Source organism: Urocitellus parryii, chromosome 2, assembly GCF_045843805.1.
Source record: "Urocitellus parryii isolate mUroPar1 chromosome 2, mUroPar1.hap1, whole genome shotgun sequence".
Taxonomy (NCBI): Eukaryota; Metazoa; Chordata; class Mammalia; order Rodentia; family Sciuridae; genus Urocitellus; species Urocitellus parryii.
Genome location: NC_135532.1, coordinates 95413437 through 95431859, shown reverse-complemented (window position 1 = coordinate 95431859; position 18423 = coordinate 95413437). Strand labels below are relative to the sequence as shown.

Genomic DNA, 18423 nt, shown 5'->3' with positions numbered 1-18423 from the left:
TATGATAAGCCACAGGCCAGCATCATTCTGAATGGAGAAAAATTGAAGGCATTCCCTCTAAGATCTGGTACAAGACAGGGATGCCCTCTCTCACCACTTCTGTTCAACATAGTCCTTGAAACACTGGCCAGAGCAATTAGACAGACAAAAGAAATTAAAGGCATAAAAATAGGAAAAGAAGAACTTAAATTATCACTATTTGCAGATGATATGATTCTATACCTAGCAGACCCAAAAGGGTCTACAAAGAAGCTATTAGAGCTAATAAATGAATTCAGCAAAGTGGCAGGATATAAGATCAACACGCATAAATCAAAGGCATTCCTGTATATCAGCGACAAATCCTCTGAAACGGAAATGAGGACAACTACTCCATTCACAATATCCCCCCAAAAAATAAAATACTTGGGAATCAACCTAACAAAAGAGGTGAAAGATTTATACAATGAAAATTACAGAACCCTAAAGAAAGACATAGAAGAAGACCTTAGAAGATGGAAAAATATACCCTGCTCATGGATAGGCAGAACTAACATCATCAAAATGGCGATATTACCAAAAGTTCTCTATAAGTTCAATGCAATGCCAATCAAAATCCCAACAGCATATCTTGTAGAAATAGATAAAAGAATCATGAAATTCATATGGAATAATAAAAGACCCAGAATAGCAAAAACAATACTAAGCAGGAAGTGTGAATCAGGCGGTATAGCGATACCAGACTTCAAACTATACTACAGAGCAATAGTAACAAAAACAGCATGGTACTGGTATCAAAACAGGCGGGTGGACCAATGGTACAGAATAGAGGACACAGTAACCAATCCACAAAACTACAACTATCTTATATTTGATAAAGGGGCTAAAAGCATGCAATGGAGGAAAGATAGCATCTTCAACAAATGGTGCTGGGAAAACTGGAAATCCATTTGCACCAAAATGAATCTGAATCCCTATCTCTCGCCGTGCACAAAAGTTAACTCAAAATGGATCAAGGAGCTTGATATTAAATCAGAGACACGGCATCTGATAGAAGAAAAAGTTGGTTATGATCTACACGCTGTGGGATCGGGCTCCAAATTCCTCAATAGGACACCCATAGCGCTAGAGTTAACAAATAGAATCAACAAATGGGACTTACTCAAACTAAAAAGTTTTTTCTCAGCAAAAGAAACAATAAGAGAGATAAACAGGGAGCCTACATCCTGGGAACAAATCTTTACTCCACACACTTCAGATAGAGCCCTAATAACCAGAATATACAAAGAACTCAAAAAATTAGACAATAAGATAACAAATAACCCAATCAATAAATGGGCCAAGGACCTGAACAGACACTTCTCAGAGGAGGACATACAATCAATCAACAAGTACATGAAAAAATGCTCACCATCGCTAGCAGTCAGAGAAATGCAAATCAAAACTACCCTAAGATACCATCTCACTCCAGTAAGACTGGTAGCCATTAGGAAGTCAAACAACAATAAGTGCTGGAGAGGATGCAGGGAAAAGGGCACTCTTGTTCATTGCTGGTGGGACTGCAAATTGGTGCAGCCAATTTGGAAAGCAGTATGGAGATTTCTCGGAAAGCTGGGAATGGAACCACCATTTGACCCAGCTATTCCCCTTCTCGGTCTATTCCCTAAAGCCCTAACAAGAGCATGCTACAGGGACACTGCTACATCGATGTTCATAGCAGCTCAATTCACGATAGCAAGACTGTGGAACCAGCCTAGATGCCCTTCAATAGATGAATGGATAAAAAAAAATGTGGCATTTATACACTATGGAGTATTACTCTGCATTAAAAAATGACAAAATCATAGAATTTGGAGGGAAATGGATGGCATTAGAGCAGATTATGCTAAGTGAAGCTAGTCAATCTTTAAAAAACAGATACCAAATGACTCCTTTGATATAAGGGGAGTAAACAAGGACAGGGTAGGGACGAAGAGCTTGAGAAGAATATTTACATTAAACAGGGATGAGAGGTGGGAGGGAAAGGGAGTGAGAAGGGAAATTGCATGGAAATGGAAGGCGATCCTCAGGGTTATACAAAATGTCATATAAGAGGAAAGGAGGGGTAAGACAAGAGAATACAAATGGAAGACATGATTTACAGTAGAAGGGGTAGAGAGAGAAAAGGGGAGGGGAGGGGAGGGGAGGGGAGGGGGGATAGTAGAGAATAGGACAGACAGCAGAATACATCAGACACTAGAAAAGCATTATGTCAATCAATGGAAGGGTAACTGATGTGATACAGCAATTTGTATACGGGGTAAAAGCGGGAGTTCATAATCCACTTGAATCAAACCGTGTAATATGATGTATTAAGAACTATGTAATGTTATGAACGACCAATTAAAAAAAAAAGAGAGAGATAAAAAAAAAATAAATAAATAAAAAATAAATTGGATGCTCACAACACGTTATTAAGACTCCATGTAGCATGAGCTGGCCTCTGCATTCACGGCCTCAGGTAGTGGTGACTGTATTTGGAGTTTCTGAACCCCAAATAAGGACGTGTGGACATGGACATATGGAGGAGTATGGGCCAAATGTTGGACTGGAGTTCTGTCATTGAGATTCTGGGCTTTCATCTTTTTAATTGCCACCAGGTGACAAAGATGACTCCTTCCTCATCAAGCTCAAGAGTGCTCTGCTAACCACGGTCATTGGAATGATTGCTTTAACATAACTTCCTACTTTTGTTACTAAAATGTAATACAGATTGAAGAAAATGTGAGAAAAAGAAAATAATTGTGTTCATCATTTCATGGCCCAGAGATAACCACTGACAGGTCAATAAATAATTTTTCAGCTTAAAAAAATAAATAAATAAATAAATATTCTTTTGTAAAATCACTTTTCATGGTTGCATAATATCCTGTTACATGAATGTACCATGATTTATTTAACCAGTCCCTTACTTTTGGCATTTACATTTGTTGTTGTAGTAAGCAATACTACTGTAAAATCATACTCACAATTCGGATTATTAGGGAAAACTGCTAGGATTGGAAAAGCTGGGTTGAAGGAGAAATTTTTATCTAAATGAGAATCTTTAACTCTTTTTATCTAAACTAAAAAACAAAAATGAATAAATAAATAAATAAATAAATAAATAAATGCCCTAGAAAATAAAACTAAAGTATAAAACCTCCTAAGATGACAACAATAAAAACAGAAACATTTAGCAGTTGGCTAGAAGGAAATGTAATAAACAGCAGTAATAAAAAGAACAGTTGTTATCTGTTTACTTGTGTCAGAATTTTTTCTATATGTATTCAGCAATATACTTTATCACTGAGAAAGCCAGGATTTACTATTTAAAAATAGGATAATATGCTGGTGTACGCCTGTAGTAATCCCAGCAGCTAAGGAAGCTAAGGCAGGATGATTGCAAGTTCAAGGCCAGCCTCCGCAATTTAACAAGGCCCTAAGCAGCTTAGTGAGACCCTGTCTCAAAATTTAAAAAAAAGGGGGGGCGGGGCTGAAGATGTGACTCAGTGGCTAAGTGCCTGCACCCCCGCACCACCCCCCCCAAATTACTTTCTTTTGCAAAAGTCATGGGGTTTACAACTTTTGCAATAATAAATGCTGAAGTTGTCTACAATCAACTTAATTTGTAAAAGCATTGCCTATGGAACAGTAAATAATTGTTGATGTCCTCTTGTATCCCAATGATATTGACAGTGTGCCAGTTTGAATAAAATAAACTCACTGACCATATTTTACTCAGAAGACATGGGGTTAACCTTGACAAAGGAAAGATGGTAGATTGAGTGTCTGCATTTCCTGTTGTCCTTTCTAACATCTTACCAAAAGTAAACTGAGTTTTTAAAAGGGCAGAGGCAACAATGATAAGAATTTGGAAGAGAAAAAAGGCAAGAGACATAAAATTTTGGAGGCTGGAAAGCAGACGTGTGTTAGACACAAACCTGAAATAGCTAAGTCCTAAGCCAGCATCAGGGAAGGCCCAGGACTGACATGTCTGATATCACACATTCCCAGAAGGCTCAGGCTTTGGCAGTACCAGACACCACGAGAAGGGGAAGTGATGGGAAGAGGCCAGATAAGGAGGCTTAGTGGAAAATAATTTTAGGAGTCCCCAGATCTCCTTTCATTTTTAACAGTTCGGTGGTTGTCCCTTCTCTCCACCATGAAATAAACTGAGGTAAATCTGAGTTGAGACTCAGGAAGAGTTGAGGACCACCCAATGGTACCACTGAAACAGGAGATGCAAAGAAACAATGCACAATAAATGTGAGATCCTCCAGCTCTCTTTTTCTACATGGCTTCTAGAAAGCTGGCATATAGGCCTTTACTCTTCAGGCAGGAAACGGAAGGAATGTTTTAAGGGGAATCTAACTAAAGAAGAAAGACCTAAAAATACTGATATCAGAGGTTTGTTTAAAAAAAAAAAAACCAGAAAGTTTAGACAGATCAGCTTCCAGTGAACTCTGTAGTTGGTAAATCCCATTCATATCCTCAGGGCTTCCAATCTGTCTTTTTCTCAAGTGTTAAATATGAAGCAATACCTCACTCTTGATACATATGAGGAATACAGATCAAAATAGAAAAATGCAGGAAACAGAATATATTGGGCAAAGAAGACTTAAAAATACTCATTTATATCCTCAGAGAGATAAGAAAAATGCTCTATGAAACAAGAATAGTATATGATAAAAAAGGAACATGAAGAAAACAAAAATAAGTTCTTAAAGTATGAGAGAAACATTTCAAGATAAAATCAAGGAACACAAAGTAGAACAAGAAGACAGAAAATAGGAGAGAGAAAGTAAAGGAGTAAATTGACAAACTAAATATAGGTATTCAAAAAATAGTAATAGAGGGGACAGAGGGGAAGAAAATCTTCGAAATAATTAATAACACTTTTGGAACCAAAGAACATACATTTCCAGGCTCAAGGGGCCTATCCAATATCCTTGAAAATTGATAAAAATGGATCATACACAGAGTCATAAAAACCATGAAATATCAAAAGTAGGGACCAAGATATGATCCAATGGGATTCCAGAGAGAGAATATTGGCCATGTAAAAAAGTTAGGAATTTGAATATCCTTGGACTTCCCAAAGCAATGAGAGAAGCTAGAAATAATGGAGAAATGACTGCCTTCAAAATCCTGAGAAATTATTTTTAAATCGGAATTTTGTCCTACCCAAAGTATGCATCACATCTTAAGGTAGTGTCAAGCCATTTTCAGATGTTAGCTGTATCAAAAAAAATGTACTGCTTGTTCATCCCCTCTTAGTGGGCTACTGGATGAGTTTTCCATGAGGCACGGGAGAAATCCAGAAGTAGGCTGGGAATGGGAATGAGGAGTCTGGGAACAGGAATGAGATACCAGAAGAAAAGTGAAGGGAATCCACATGTGAAGGTAAGGGCGATTGCACTTTGGTTGGTGCCAAGCACAGTGGAAACCAGATCAAGATGGTCAGGTTGAAGCTCTGGGTGGAGATTTAATAGGCTACCTGCTGAACCTACACATCTTCAGAAGGGATTTGGATCAAAGGTAAATGATGAAAGGTAAATCAGCAACGTTTACAGTAATACCTAAAACTTAAAAATCGGAAGGTTGGTGCCATAGGCATGACATTTAGAAACATATTGCCAATTCCAGAATCACCAGTTAGGAAATGAAAGTTGTTTCCGAGGAGAAGGAAATGGGGGGAATTGAGAGGGGCAGAGAGATGACCAGTTATTAAATTTCTTCCTTTTTTTTTAATTTGACCGATAAAAATGCCATTAAAAACATTAACATGGTGTCGTCATTGTTTTAACCAGCAGTTCTCAGCTGGGGAGAATTTTGCCACCCCTCCTCTAGCTGCCCCGACATGGAGAGGTCTGCAGAGGTGTTTAGGGAGGGTGGGGTGATGCACGCAGCAGGCAGATGCCAGGTGTATTGCTAAACACCCACCAATGCCTGGGGCAGCTCCTAAACAGGATTATCCAGCCTGAGATGTCAACAGTGTCAAGGTGAAAAGCCTGCCTGTTTCAAACTGTTTGCAAAGTTGTTGTTTTTAATGAAAACACACATACAAACAGAGCACATCTACACAAAATAAAACAGGTTAAAATCACCCCGAATTTTAAATTTTAAGAATTTAAGGCAAGGTTTTTTTTTTGTTTGTTTTTTTTTTACCAAAATCTTCCAATAGAAACTTCTGCTCTTTCAGGAGAAAACCTGAGAATTTTTAATGTCTCAAACTTCAACTTTGAATGACAAAAATACTCAAAGCAGATGGATGGGTGAAAAAAGCCAGTCACAAACAATGCAACATGGATCACAAAGAAGAAATTCAAATATTTCCAACGGCCAAGAGGCAAAGTTTACATGTTTCATACTAGTTTATTGTTTTTTTAAAAAAATGATCAATGTGCCATCGCGGGAAGGGAATGCAATAAAGAGCTGAGCTTGTTAGCATGCTTCTGATGTTCAAGGTTAAACTGCTCTGTTAATAAGCCAAAGGAAATGATCCAGAGATATTTCATGCAGATGACATCTAGATTAATTTGAAAGTCTTTTCCAATTATTTTTCTAATTAAATCAATCTTTGTCATTTTTTGAAGGCATAAGGATAAAGGATAGCCACCAAAAAATGTTCAAGGAAAAGAATTATAGTTGGGAAGAAGTCATCTTGGGAGAAAGAAGAAGAAGGGAGAGAGAAATTTCTTTATCTTGCACCCCTAAAACCTACATAAATATTCTCTATACATAAAGTTCTTTGGTAGAATCCATTATGATATAATTATCCAAGCATGGAACATATCTTATTCTAATTAGCACCCCATTCTTGTGGATGTACAGGATGATGGGATTCATTTAGGTATTTTTGTACATGCGCATTGGAAAATTATGTCCGATTCATTTGAGTGTCTTTCCTATTCCTATCCCTTCTCCCTTCCCTTCATGCCCCTCTGTTTAATCCACTGAACTTCTTTTCTTCCCCATGCACTCTATTGGTGGTTTAGCTTCCACATCATCAGTGAAAACATTCAACCTTTGGATTGGCTTATTTCACTTAGCATGATAAATTTTTATCAGAGATTTCATTCTTCCTATTTCTCTTGACCAGTGCTATTATGAAGAAAGAGATGAAGATTGAGATTCAATTGCCTTTATATAATCTTAAAAAAAACCCACAGGCATCTCATGTGTTCATAGTCTAAGATATACAGAGTCATGGAATGTAAGAAATCTACTCTTAACCCCTCAGCCTTAGGTGAATTGATGCTTATGAGATGTCCTGAAGACATATCTTTCTTCTCGTTGTCCCAGAGCGTCAGGCAGTAGCTAAGCCCCTCCATAAAATAATAAAGACATATTCAGTTACATACTAAACACAAATGTTCTCACAAAACTCAAGAAATTACCTTTCTGAGCTAAATGAAGATGGAACCTTTTAGCATATATCTTATTAAAAATAGCTTAACGATACCTCATTCATGAAGACAAGAAATCAGGGGGCATTATTAAGTTGCATTCAATCTTGCAGGGAGATAGGATTAAATTGATCATATTTTGGCTGTGTAAAACCTGTTTTGGATCACAAGGATTCCTTTGGGTAAAAAAAAAAAAAAAAATCTTATTTCTAGTGATAACAATGGTACCTTGACAGCCAGGACAGGGAATCTGTTCAGTAAAAGGGAGCAGTCGAGAAATAAAACAACAAGGACATCTTCTTGCTGGCATTGAGAGATGAGTATTATAATCACTGAGCCACATCCCCAGCCCTCTTTTAATTTTTTTTTTTTAATTTTAAGACAGGGTTTCACTAAGTTACTAAGTGAAAGTTACTAAGGCTGGCTTTGAACTTGTGATCCTCCTGCCTCAGCTTCCGGAGCTGCTGGGATTACAGGCCTGCGCCATGGCACCTAGCAAAATCCACACATTTTATAAGACTTTGGGAACAAGTCTATATAAGTCAAATGACTATACATGCATGAAGAAGGACTTTCCGAAGTAGCTGAAGGGATCAGCAATGGGAATCTGAGAAGCTTACCGTTATGCCTCTGGATCCTTTGGGTCCAGTCTCTCCTGGACTCCCAGGGTCCCCTGTCTCACCCTAAGTGCATTAAAATGAAATGGTTATCGAAATCAAATCTATATCACAGAGATATATATGTGCTTTTAAACTGATTCCCACATGAAGCCATTTTTCACATGTTCTTTTGTCTTTGAAGGGTTTTATTTTCCTGTGAAGCTCTCACAAAGTTGGCACGGTGCATCGCTGGTCTCACAGTTATGTCTTCCCAAACAGAACTCAGGTCCTGGGAGACGTGAACATGTTTTGTCCTTAGACCCTATCACAGGACCTGGCATTTATCAAGTTTAGTAAATGTTTCCAGAAAAACTGGAAGCCCTGAAGTTGAAAATATCTTAAGACAACTTACAAACATACTGAGAAAACTGAGCCAGGTGAAATCAGATCATTTTGATTTTCTTTACATTTTACTTTTCTCTGAGGAAAGAAAAAAATACATATGATAGAGGGGAAGGATCACCCTGGAGAAGAAAATTTTCAGAAGGATTATTTTTCTTCCTTTACCTATGAATTACAAAATTAGACATGAAATGTTTTTTGAAAATCTTATACTTCTAAATAAAGGTTATCATTTTAAAAAATTTGGCTCATTTGTTTCTTCCCTCTTTTCCCCTCAGAGGTAGAACATCTATTTAACAGGAATAGTCCTTCTGTTGGCCCAGGATATGTTTCCTAACCCCAGGAGTATTTCTGACAGATCTCTAACGGATGCAAAGTACACAATACCTTAGGTCCACTCTCTCCGGGGAATCCTTCTTGTCCCTACAATTGACAGTAGAGAAGATTAATTGCACACATTGCCCAGTGTCTTTTTGCTAACTCTAATTTATCTGCTGACTTGTTTAGTGCCTCTGAAACAACGAAGGGCTCAAACAGTTGCGAACTAGAAACCAAACAGTACTGTTGGAGAAACTAACTCCAATTTCTAAATTAAATAATTTATAGGTTTCATCAAAACTTGACAACCTCGATAAGTGACGAAAAGGAACCTGAGGCTAAAGTGATTTGAAAAATTACAAATTGCCTCTTCTGCATACGTATAACAGAATACATGGTCATTTGACCCTGTGTCTCTGGAACAATCTTCTTAAAATGGATTTTCATGGTGAACTTGGAAACCTACAGAGTCTAAGCTGGATTATTCATTGTAAGGTCTTCCTTCCTTCCTTCCTTCCTTCCTTCCTTCCTTCCTTCCTTCCTTCCTTCCTTCCTCCTTTCGTTTCTTTCTTTCTTACCTTACTTTGGTCAAAGTTTAGCTGAAGAGGTATAATTATACTTGATAAAGAGAATACATATTTAAAATAAAGTTTATTTTTTAAGTTTTATTTTAACATGTGCAAATTGCAGTTTATTATTGGGGTCAGTGTAGTAGTTCAATCCATGGATACAGTGCGCACCAATCAAATACAGATGCCCTTTATCCACCTTCTCCTTCCCAACCTTTAGTAATCACTATTCTACAAAAAAATCAATTTTACTTTCTGATTGTTAAAACAAATCTTAAATTATATAAAATATGAGAGGATGAAAGAAGAAACAGCACCCAAATCTTCCCACCCAGAACCATGATACATACTCTGTCCTACTTTTTTTGAACTTTTAAAAAAGCATGTTAGCGCAATGGGGATAGATGTTTCCCTAGGTATATTCCAAATTTTCACTTGAATTGGAAATATTATTTTAATTGTATTAGTTTTAATCATTTTTTGTAGTTGTCAATGAACCTTTATTTTATTTTATTTATTTATATGTGGTGCTGAGAATCAAACCCAGTGCTTCACACATGTGTGGTAGGCAAGTGCTCTACCACTGAGCTATACAACCCCAGCCTCTTAATTATATTTTGAACCTAAAAATTTTAAGCATAATTATAAACACGACACATTCGTTTTTGTAGAGTGGCAAATACCTAATGTCAGGCTATTGAATATCTGTCTTTTATGAGATATTAAGGCTGTTTTCAATTATTCTCTACTTTAACAAACTTTTCACTAGAGATTCTTCATTCCTTAGCTTTATTTCCCCAAAATTTTAAGCTTTCTTTCTTTTGTTTGTTTTTTTTATACTCCCAGCTGGCCTTTTGGGAAGTCCACTTGGAATCACACTGATCTTCAGGACGATTTAGACTTTGCAACAGGAACACTGCCTCTCTGCTTACTTTATATCTCAGATCTTTGTCTTAGGTCTCGAACTTTTTTTTTTCAGAAAGGATATCCTGAACTATATTATGTTTTTGAAGAGTTTGTAGTTTTGATTGGGTCTTTTTAATTCTTAGTTTTTACTGGTCATTTTTGGTATATAGAAATTACTGGCTTTGGTAAACTTACTTATTTCCAGGCACTTAATTCAGTGACAATACAAAAATGATCATTCTGATGTACACTTTTTTTTTGTTTTGTTTCATTTTTTTTAAAGTTACCACTTGGCCCAATGCATTTAGAAAAATCCTGCAAAATCTTTCACTAGTGGCTAAAGCAAACATAGTAACAGGAAAACAGAGTGTGGAATGCTTCCCTGAGCAAACTTCAACCCCGAACTGCTAAGACCAGAGGCCCTGTTTAAGCTGACCCAGGTCAGGCCCTACATACATCCCTGCAAAGCACACAGAATTCATTTTTGTATTTCAATTTTTGTACCTTAAACCCTCTCATTCTTTTCTCTTGTACATGTCCCCATGGGATATCAGCCAATAGAAAACACATTATAAAAATACGTTTCAAACTACAAGATTGTTTTATTCACTGAATATATATATATATATATATATATATATATATATTTATATGACAAACAAATAAAACAAGCAATAAAAAGTAAAGGGAAAACATTCAGCTTCGGGTATATGTGTCTTACCTTTGCTCCTTTACGTCCAACACTACCATAACCTGGACTGCCATCATCACCCTGGAAAAATGCAATTAATTACTAACATCTCAAACTCCAGATAGAGGCAGACTTATTCACAACAGAACAAGACAGCCAGGTTCCGGGTTTGATGAGAAGCCTAGGATGCAAGATCTTCCCTCTGGACAGGCCACTGACATTTTTGTGATAGTGGCACTAAACACATCTGCAAAGAAGGAGTAATAATTCCCACTCATGGTGTTGTTATGAGGATGAAAAGACAAAGCGTTGGGAACACTGTTAATGGAGGTAGCAGTTGCCTTTGTGTTTTAATATCTCAGGTCTAATCCATTTTCCATTTCCTGGGCCAAAAACAAGAACTCCAAAATGTCTGGATATTGGCTACTGACCCTTGTAGTAGCTGGGAGCAATGGAGGCAGATGGAATGGGTTTCTGATAAAGAGATTCTGATGGGAAGAAAGTTTGGAAGAAAGATTAAGGGGATACTAAATGCAAGTTTTGTCTATTTTAACCTTTGGCTCCAAGATCATCCTGGCCATGATTTTTGGTATTTGGGAATTTTCTTGGAAAAGCTGGCCCAGGAACTAGTCCAAGGTGAGGATGATATCGCTCTCAATTTCCAGCACACTGTAAAGCTAGACTGAGATACTATCACTAAAACTCTTCATAGACTCTTCAGAGATAGCATTCAGACATCTATCGAACTAATAGATTCCAAGGGTCAAATCAAAAGTACGAATAAATCACAGAACCGACCTGCAAGCCTCGAGGACCAGGAAAGCCAATAGCTCCTTTTTCTCCTGCATCTCCAGGCTCTCCCTGTTAAAGAGCACAGTGAAACATGTCTTTATTAGGTTGCTTTTCTGATGGAAATCAGAAATGATGGCACGAAGGCAACATTCAATTGCATCCATGTGTATCACACACACCAAGGCCCTTGTGCCCGGGGCTGCGTGTTATGCAAACGACACAAGAGGAATGGCTGGCTGCTGTTGGCCAGCGAGGTCTCCTCCACTGACAGTTGAATTCTCAGAGGTCTGATTTATTGTTTAGTGCAAGTTGCCTCTTGGCAGCTCGTGCCATGAAACTGTCTTACCACGAGCCAAGGAGGAAGCACTGTACTGTTCAGAAAAATGTTAATAGAAAGGTTTTCCATGATGATCCATGCAAATCATCAGGCTCCTGCAAAGATGGTAGATTTACTGAACTAGTTTTAAGGTTTCCGAATGTGAATCAGACAACCAAGGGTGCTGGCAATAGTTTCTAACCTCTGACTAGTAAAGCACCTGAAAGACCCTAGCCCAGTTAGCCCAGTTACCTAAGGCCAAGATATGAAACCAAGATATCAGGCAGGCCATAAACAGGTTCAGGCGCCAGGCATGCTTTCCGGACAACCGGTTGAAGAACAGAGCACCCGCATCCTGAGGCATGAATGAATAAACCGGAACAGATAAGCAGGAACAGAAAGAATAGAATGCAGACCTGTGGTTTTTGGAATGCAGACCTATACCCCCTAGGTGGCCTATATGCTAGATTTAAACAAACCAATAAGAAACCTGTTGCTTCCCGAGCGCGCGAAACCTGTCCCAAACCCTATAAAAATCTCTGTATCCCCAAGCCCGGTGTGCCAGTTCACCAAGGCTCCGGCTGAGGTTCTACTGGGCACCCGCAGGCGCCTGTGTCCCAATAAACCCCCTCGTGCTTTTGCAGCCAGTGTTTCGTGTGATTCTCCTTGGACAGGGAAACGGGGGTCTTTCTTTAACGGGGTTGTCTTTCACACCTACTGTGGGTTATACCTCAATCTTAGTATTATCTCAGGCAAGTCCAGCTACATGGAAAAATCAACATGGGTTTAAAAAGGAAGGTTAGATCCTTTTTAAAAAAATTTTAGAAATTAAGTTTGGAATGGTTTTAGATTTACAGAAATGTTGTGAACATCAAACATCTCTATTCTACCTAGGATACCATATGTCACGTCTCTAGGTTCTTCTAGACTGGGGCAGTTTATCAAGCTTCTCTTGTTTTTAATGACCTGCACAGTTTTGAGGAGCATTGGTCAGGCATCTTACAGAATGTTCTCTAGTTGGAGTTGATCTGATATTTTTTCTCATGATGAGACTGGGATTATGGGTTTAGAGGAGGAAGACCACAGGGGTATGAAACCATCTCATCATATCCTATCAAGGTTACACACTATCAACGTGACTTGTCAATGTTAACTTGTCAATGTTAATGTGGGGTTGACGTAGTGTGGGTCGAACTTCCTCACCATCAGGTTACTATCCAGCCTTCTCCCGGGTCCATGTTGTACTCTTTGAAAGAAAGTGTTAGGTGCAGACTACACTGAAGTGTTTGGGAGTGACTAAGTCATTTTTAAGAACAGAAAGGAAGTCTACTAAGTGTGAGAATTGCAAATGGATTATTATCCACAGCCCCAAACTCTGGAGGATAAAACAGAATAGAAAGAGAAGCAGAGATCTTCTGATTCTCAGAGTGTGCTCTGGAGCCACCTGGCCCACAGTCACCCAGGGTTCAAGTGTAAAAGGAAACTCCTGGACCCCATTGAATTAGTCTCACTAGTGGAGTCCAACAATATGTATTTTAAAGTAAACTTGTCAACTGATTCCCAAGCAGATTGAAATTTGAGAACATCTTCAAGTTACAGAAACAGAGGAAGTCATATGGCTTGTCCAGGGCCAAACATTTGGTTTCTGGTAAGCCAGGCATTGAGTCCAGCAGGATTAATTGCTTTGGTTTCCCTGTGGACGTAACTTACTGAAGTAAGCTTGGGGTAAGCGTTTGGGGGTTTATCTCATTAATAATGAGTCTAAGGGCTCAGTCCATCCTGGGTCTGCCCAGAGGGTTTGTGTTTGCTGTGGGGCCCTTTCCTTCCAAATTCTTGCACATCTCCTTAAAAGTTTATTCATTAATAATCTTCATAGGTATAACTACCCAGCTGTGTCTGTCTCCCTCCACATACTCACCTATACCCAGCTCTAGGGTCCCTCCATTTCTGTCTACTCCTCTTTTAGTCCCTTCTACCACACCCTAAGGAGTGGCTTCATTTCACATAATAGACTTACATCCATGTGCACATCCATGATGTCTGCCACACACACACACACACACACACACACACACACACCCTTCCTCACTGCACAGGGAACTTTTGTCACCAGTAACACCACTTCCCTGACACCCTTCTCCAGGACAGAAGGCAACACTGTGTCTGTTCCAAATCTTCATCTCCTGACCACTATTGCTGAGCCACACGCCCCAGAAATCCCTTCCTCTGAAGCCGATTGTTGTCCATGCATCTTATTACGTAGTCCGGTCAACTGTCTTTGCGTCACTCGACTTCTGGCCTCCATCATATCTTGCTAGCAGTTGTCTGACACAGCTACCCTCTTTTCCTTATGTCCTCAACCTCATTCTCTTTGTCAAGAAGTTTCTGTGCTCGAGCAGCTACTCTGCTTTTTCTTCCTCCATCTCCTCCTTCCTCTTCTCTGATCATAAACATGCTACATCTCTTCTATCATTGAAAACACCCCCCCCCACCCCGGCTCCAACCTTGCCTAGATCTTGGCAGTAGGGGAAGAGTAATGTCTTCCTCCTCCTCCTAAAGGCTTAATTTCTTTACAGAGTAGTTTGCAGCTCTGTATTCAGTTCCTCCTCACCAACATGTGGTTCAGTCTTTTACAATCTGGGTCCCTTTCCTTCTTCTCCTCTCAATTGCTACACTTCGGAACTCTTCTTTGAGCATCCTTAGCCACCGGATCCGATGGCTTCTCTCCTCCCCTCCACGTTTCTGGACCTGTCAATACTCGTGACTGTCCCTTCTTGTATTCTTCTTCACAGAACTTTTTTACTTCTTTTCCTTCTTTCATAATAAAGCATTGTCTTCTAGCTTCTTATACACTTCTTACAAATAGGCATCACTGAGGAAATTTTTTTTAAAAAAAACCCAATGATTTTGTATCTCCAACCAGACCTACCTCCCATAGCAAAAGATTTTCTTCCTTTGGAAACCCGCTCCTCTTTGTGACTTTCCTGCATCTACGATGGTGTCTCCACTGATGCTGGAAGCTCCAAATCACCTAGCCCCTTCTGCCGGTCATAGTTCCCTGTTGGAAGAGTCCTATGGAGCCGTCACTCAGGAATCCTCATCCTGTGAAGTCGTCCAATCTCTGCTTGGCCTGGAGGCTGTGAGAGTGTACTGCCTGATCTCCTGGCTTCCAAGCTCTCTACCTTCAAAACCCTTCACTGGGTTGCCCGTTTAACATCTTCCAAGTCTGGCTGGGTTCAGACACTCCATTCACAACCTGTAGACAGCTAGCACTGTACTGGCTACTGAAGAAAGTCAGTCACATAGACACATTGTTCTTGATGTGCCTGCCAGAGGGTGGCATTTGTCATTCCCTGAATAATCCCAAATCACCCATCCTGCCTCTCTGTCTGCCAAAGGTCTTATCTTCTAAGCCCACCCACAGCCTATATCTTCTTAGGTATATTCCAACTGAGAAATATTTCTATCAATGCTGTTTAAACCTCCATGTCACTCCCTTATCCCTCTCTATTTTATGCCCTAGATTATTGTCTTGAAATTTTTCTGAGTTTTGTGGCTTTCACATCATATTTATTATACCACCTAGAAATTCATTCATTCATCCATCGAGTATTCACTAAGCACTAATATTTATCAGGTACTGTTCTAAGCACCAGGAATGCATCAGGGAACGAATGAAGATTCCTGATCTCCTGTAGCTGACTCTCCAGCTCAGACAAAGGGAAGGCTCTGTCCAGGGCCTTGGTCTTAAAAGGTGCTCAGCAGACGTTTGTATGAATGGAGGGAAGAAAGGAAAGAAGAAAGCAAGCAAGAGAAAGAAGGAGGAGAAGAGGGAGGGAGGTGAAGATGCAGGGAGGGTGGGAGAGAGAAAGGAAGGCCAAGCCAGAATAGTCCCCCTCCTCCCCGAGATCCCTCAGCTCCTCCTACTGGGTGTAGCTCCTCGTGAGATTATGCTGAGCTGGAATCCCTGACCTCATCCTGGTCCACACCCATGTCCTTAGAGGTCACTGGCTCTCTAAGAATCAAGCCAGGGTTTAGGGGCAATGGGATGTGTTTTCCTTTGTGTTGAAAGGGCTCTGGCGAGTACAACCAGACACAGCTCTCTTGAGGAGAAAAACCCCAACTTTGGGGGGGGGGGGTATAAAGAATGTGACCTACTTTATTTCCTTGGCTTCCCAAACGTCCTCGGTTGCCGGCTTCTCCTTCGGGTCCTGGAGGCCCCTGAAACAAAACAAGGTTTGCAAATATAGCAAAACATAGAGCAACTTCCCCTTAAAACTTTTGTGTCTCTTCTAAGAGGAAAATGAACTACAGATGCGAGAAGAGTTATGGCTGTACAGATTCTTGCTCTGGAAAAAAAGTATTGCAGCTGTCAAATAAAGTCTAGTAAATAAAAGAAAATTAATAAAGTAAGTCATGCCAGATGTTGCCTAAATGATTGTGCTTCCTCGTGAGTCTTCTCTTCCAAAGAGATTTCAGGTTCTCACAATTTTGCTCTCCGAGCAGATGTTGCTGAAATGGCTAACATTTAAAGAAGGTATTCCAAGCGACATTTACCTTAAAAGAAACACATTCTACCAAAGCAAAGGATCAGTCTTTTTACTTTTTTTGAATGCAGGCTTGGCTTCTTTATTTCCAAATAATATTCATCAGAAAAAGCTCAAGAAAATTTTTACTAAACACAATTTGCATGGGACCAGTGGTAGAACACTTTGCCTAGCATGATCAAGGCCCTGATTTCAACCCTCAGCACGGCAAAACAAAATACAAAACAAAACAGAAGTCCCAAAATAAACAAGACTGACCCCCCTCCCTAAAAAAAACCCACCAAAAATCAATTCACATTTTAACAAAATATGCTCAGGTAACACAGGATAAATATTCTGAAATAGTTTCAGAAAAGATTAGAGAAGAGAAAAGTAAGTGTAAGTGAATTCCTATTTACAAAAGGGGGAAAAGTTACAAAGTACATAAGTTCAATTTAACAAGAAAGATACAAGACCTATATTTTTTTTTAAAAAAAGCTTTAAAACTTTCTGAAAACATAATAACACAACTTGAACAGATGGATAGACATAATATGCATCTAAATGGAAAATCTATTAGACATAATAGAAGTAAATTCTTCCAACATTCTAGAAAGCATTTTTTATTGGAACAGCTTTAGGGCTGAACATTTTTAAATCCCAATTCAAAGACAGCACAACTTGCCTTCCTCTGTTATTAGCACTTGGGATCAGGTTTTTCCTTTGGGATATCCAAACATATGTCAAGAGAAATATCTTTTTGCAAAGCTGTTTACAGGTACTTCTAGGTAATCCCAACATCTGTGAACTAAAATATATTCACAATATTTTTGATCATGGTTGACATAATTTAAAAGTAAATAAGCTAATCTCTGTGTAATAAGCACAATGCTTAACAAATTAATTTTGTTTGGAACAAAAAAAATTGCCACATTAACCTTTTCATTCTTTAAAAAAATAAAAATGTAGTGAGTGGGTCATAAAAGCATTTTCCTAGTAAGAGGGATCGTTGAAGAGTAAATTGATTGCTAAGGCAGATAATTTTTCCATAATCCCCCATCTCTTTTCCTCCTTTATTTTAAAAGGAAAGTCTCAATTTCTTTACCCTCTATAGAAAGCTTTCGATTCATTTCCTTTGAACTTTCTCTTCCACCATGGCACAGAGCTGTCCCAGGACATTCATGTTCAACCACATCAATATTTTTCTGCCCTTATCTTATTTGAGATTGATCATGTGTTCTTTGAAACTTTTCCATTAACTTTTGTAACATCAAGTTACCAAGATCTTCCTGGGCCCTCTCTAGTGTCCTCTCACTAACCTTCAAACGCTCCTATTCTTTGCCTCTCAAATCTCCATCCTTTCCCCTATTTCCCTCATTGTAACCCCCCACATACCACTGCTACATAATGACCCCTAAATAATGTACCTTTAGTCCAAACCACTCAACTGAACACCAGATTCATTTATTTAAATGACTATTGGATATCCCACAGGGAGCAATTATAAAAATAATCATATTTACCTTAAATTATGCTCCTAGTCTCATATTCTTTTCATCAAGGCATGCTGTCACCCTTTACTCCTGCTGAAACTCAAGCCAGAAACTCTAAAATCACCCTGGATCCTTCCTCATAGCTCACTTCTCCAAATCGCTCAACTACGAGTCAGACAACGGAGAGTAGTTTCATCCCCATCTTCCAAAAGTCTTACTATTAGCAGCATCCATTGTTCCAGGAAGAACAGCGGAACCTCCTGGCTTGCTGGGTTAGGTCTCATTCTCATCTCACTGATTACTCTACTCTGTATGTAACTACTGATTTATTTCTCTTTCTGATTTACTAGAGACTTGATTGCACACTTCCTAAAGGAAGAGGCAAATCCTATTGACTTCATT

At 39.0% G+C, this 18423-nt stretch overlaps 1 protein-coding gene across 1 annotated transcript in view; it reads right to left on the bottom strand.

Annotated features, from left to right (window-relative positions):
* Col6a6 (collagen type VI alpha 6 chain) overlaps positions 1 to 18423 on the bottom strand; it is a 110003-nt gene that overhangs the window by 33907 nt on the left and 57673 nt on the right. Inside the window, exons 23-27 of the mRNA XM_026384010.2 lie at positions 16161 to 16223; positions 11693 to 11755; positions 10925 to 10975; positions 8798 to 8833; positions 8030 to 8092 (exon numbers count right to left, since the gene is read on the bottom strand). Coding sequence (XP_026239795.2) covers positions 8030 to 8092; positions 8798 to 8833; positions 10925 to 10975; positions 11693 to 11755; positions 16161 to 16223 — 276 coding nt within the window. The remainder of the gene's footprint in view (positions 1 to 8029; positions 8093 to 8797; positions 8834 to 10924; positions 10976 to 11692; positions 11756 to 16160; positions 16224 to 18423) is intronic.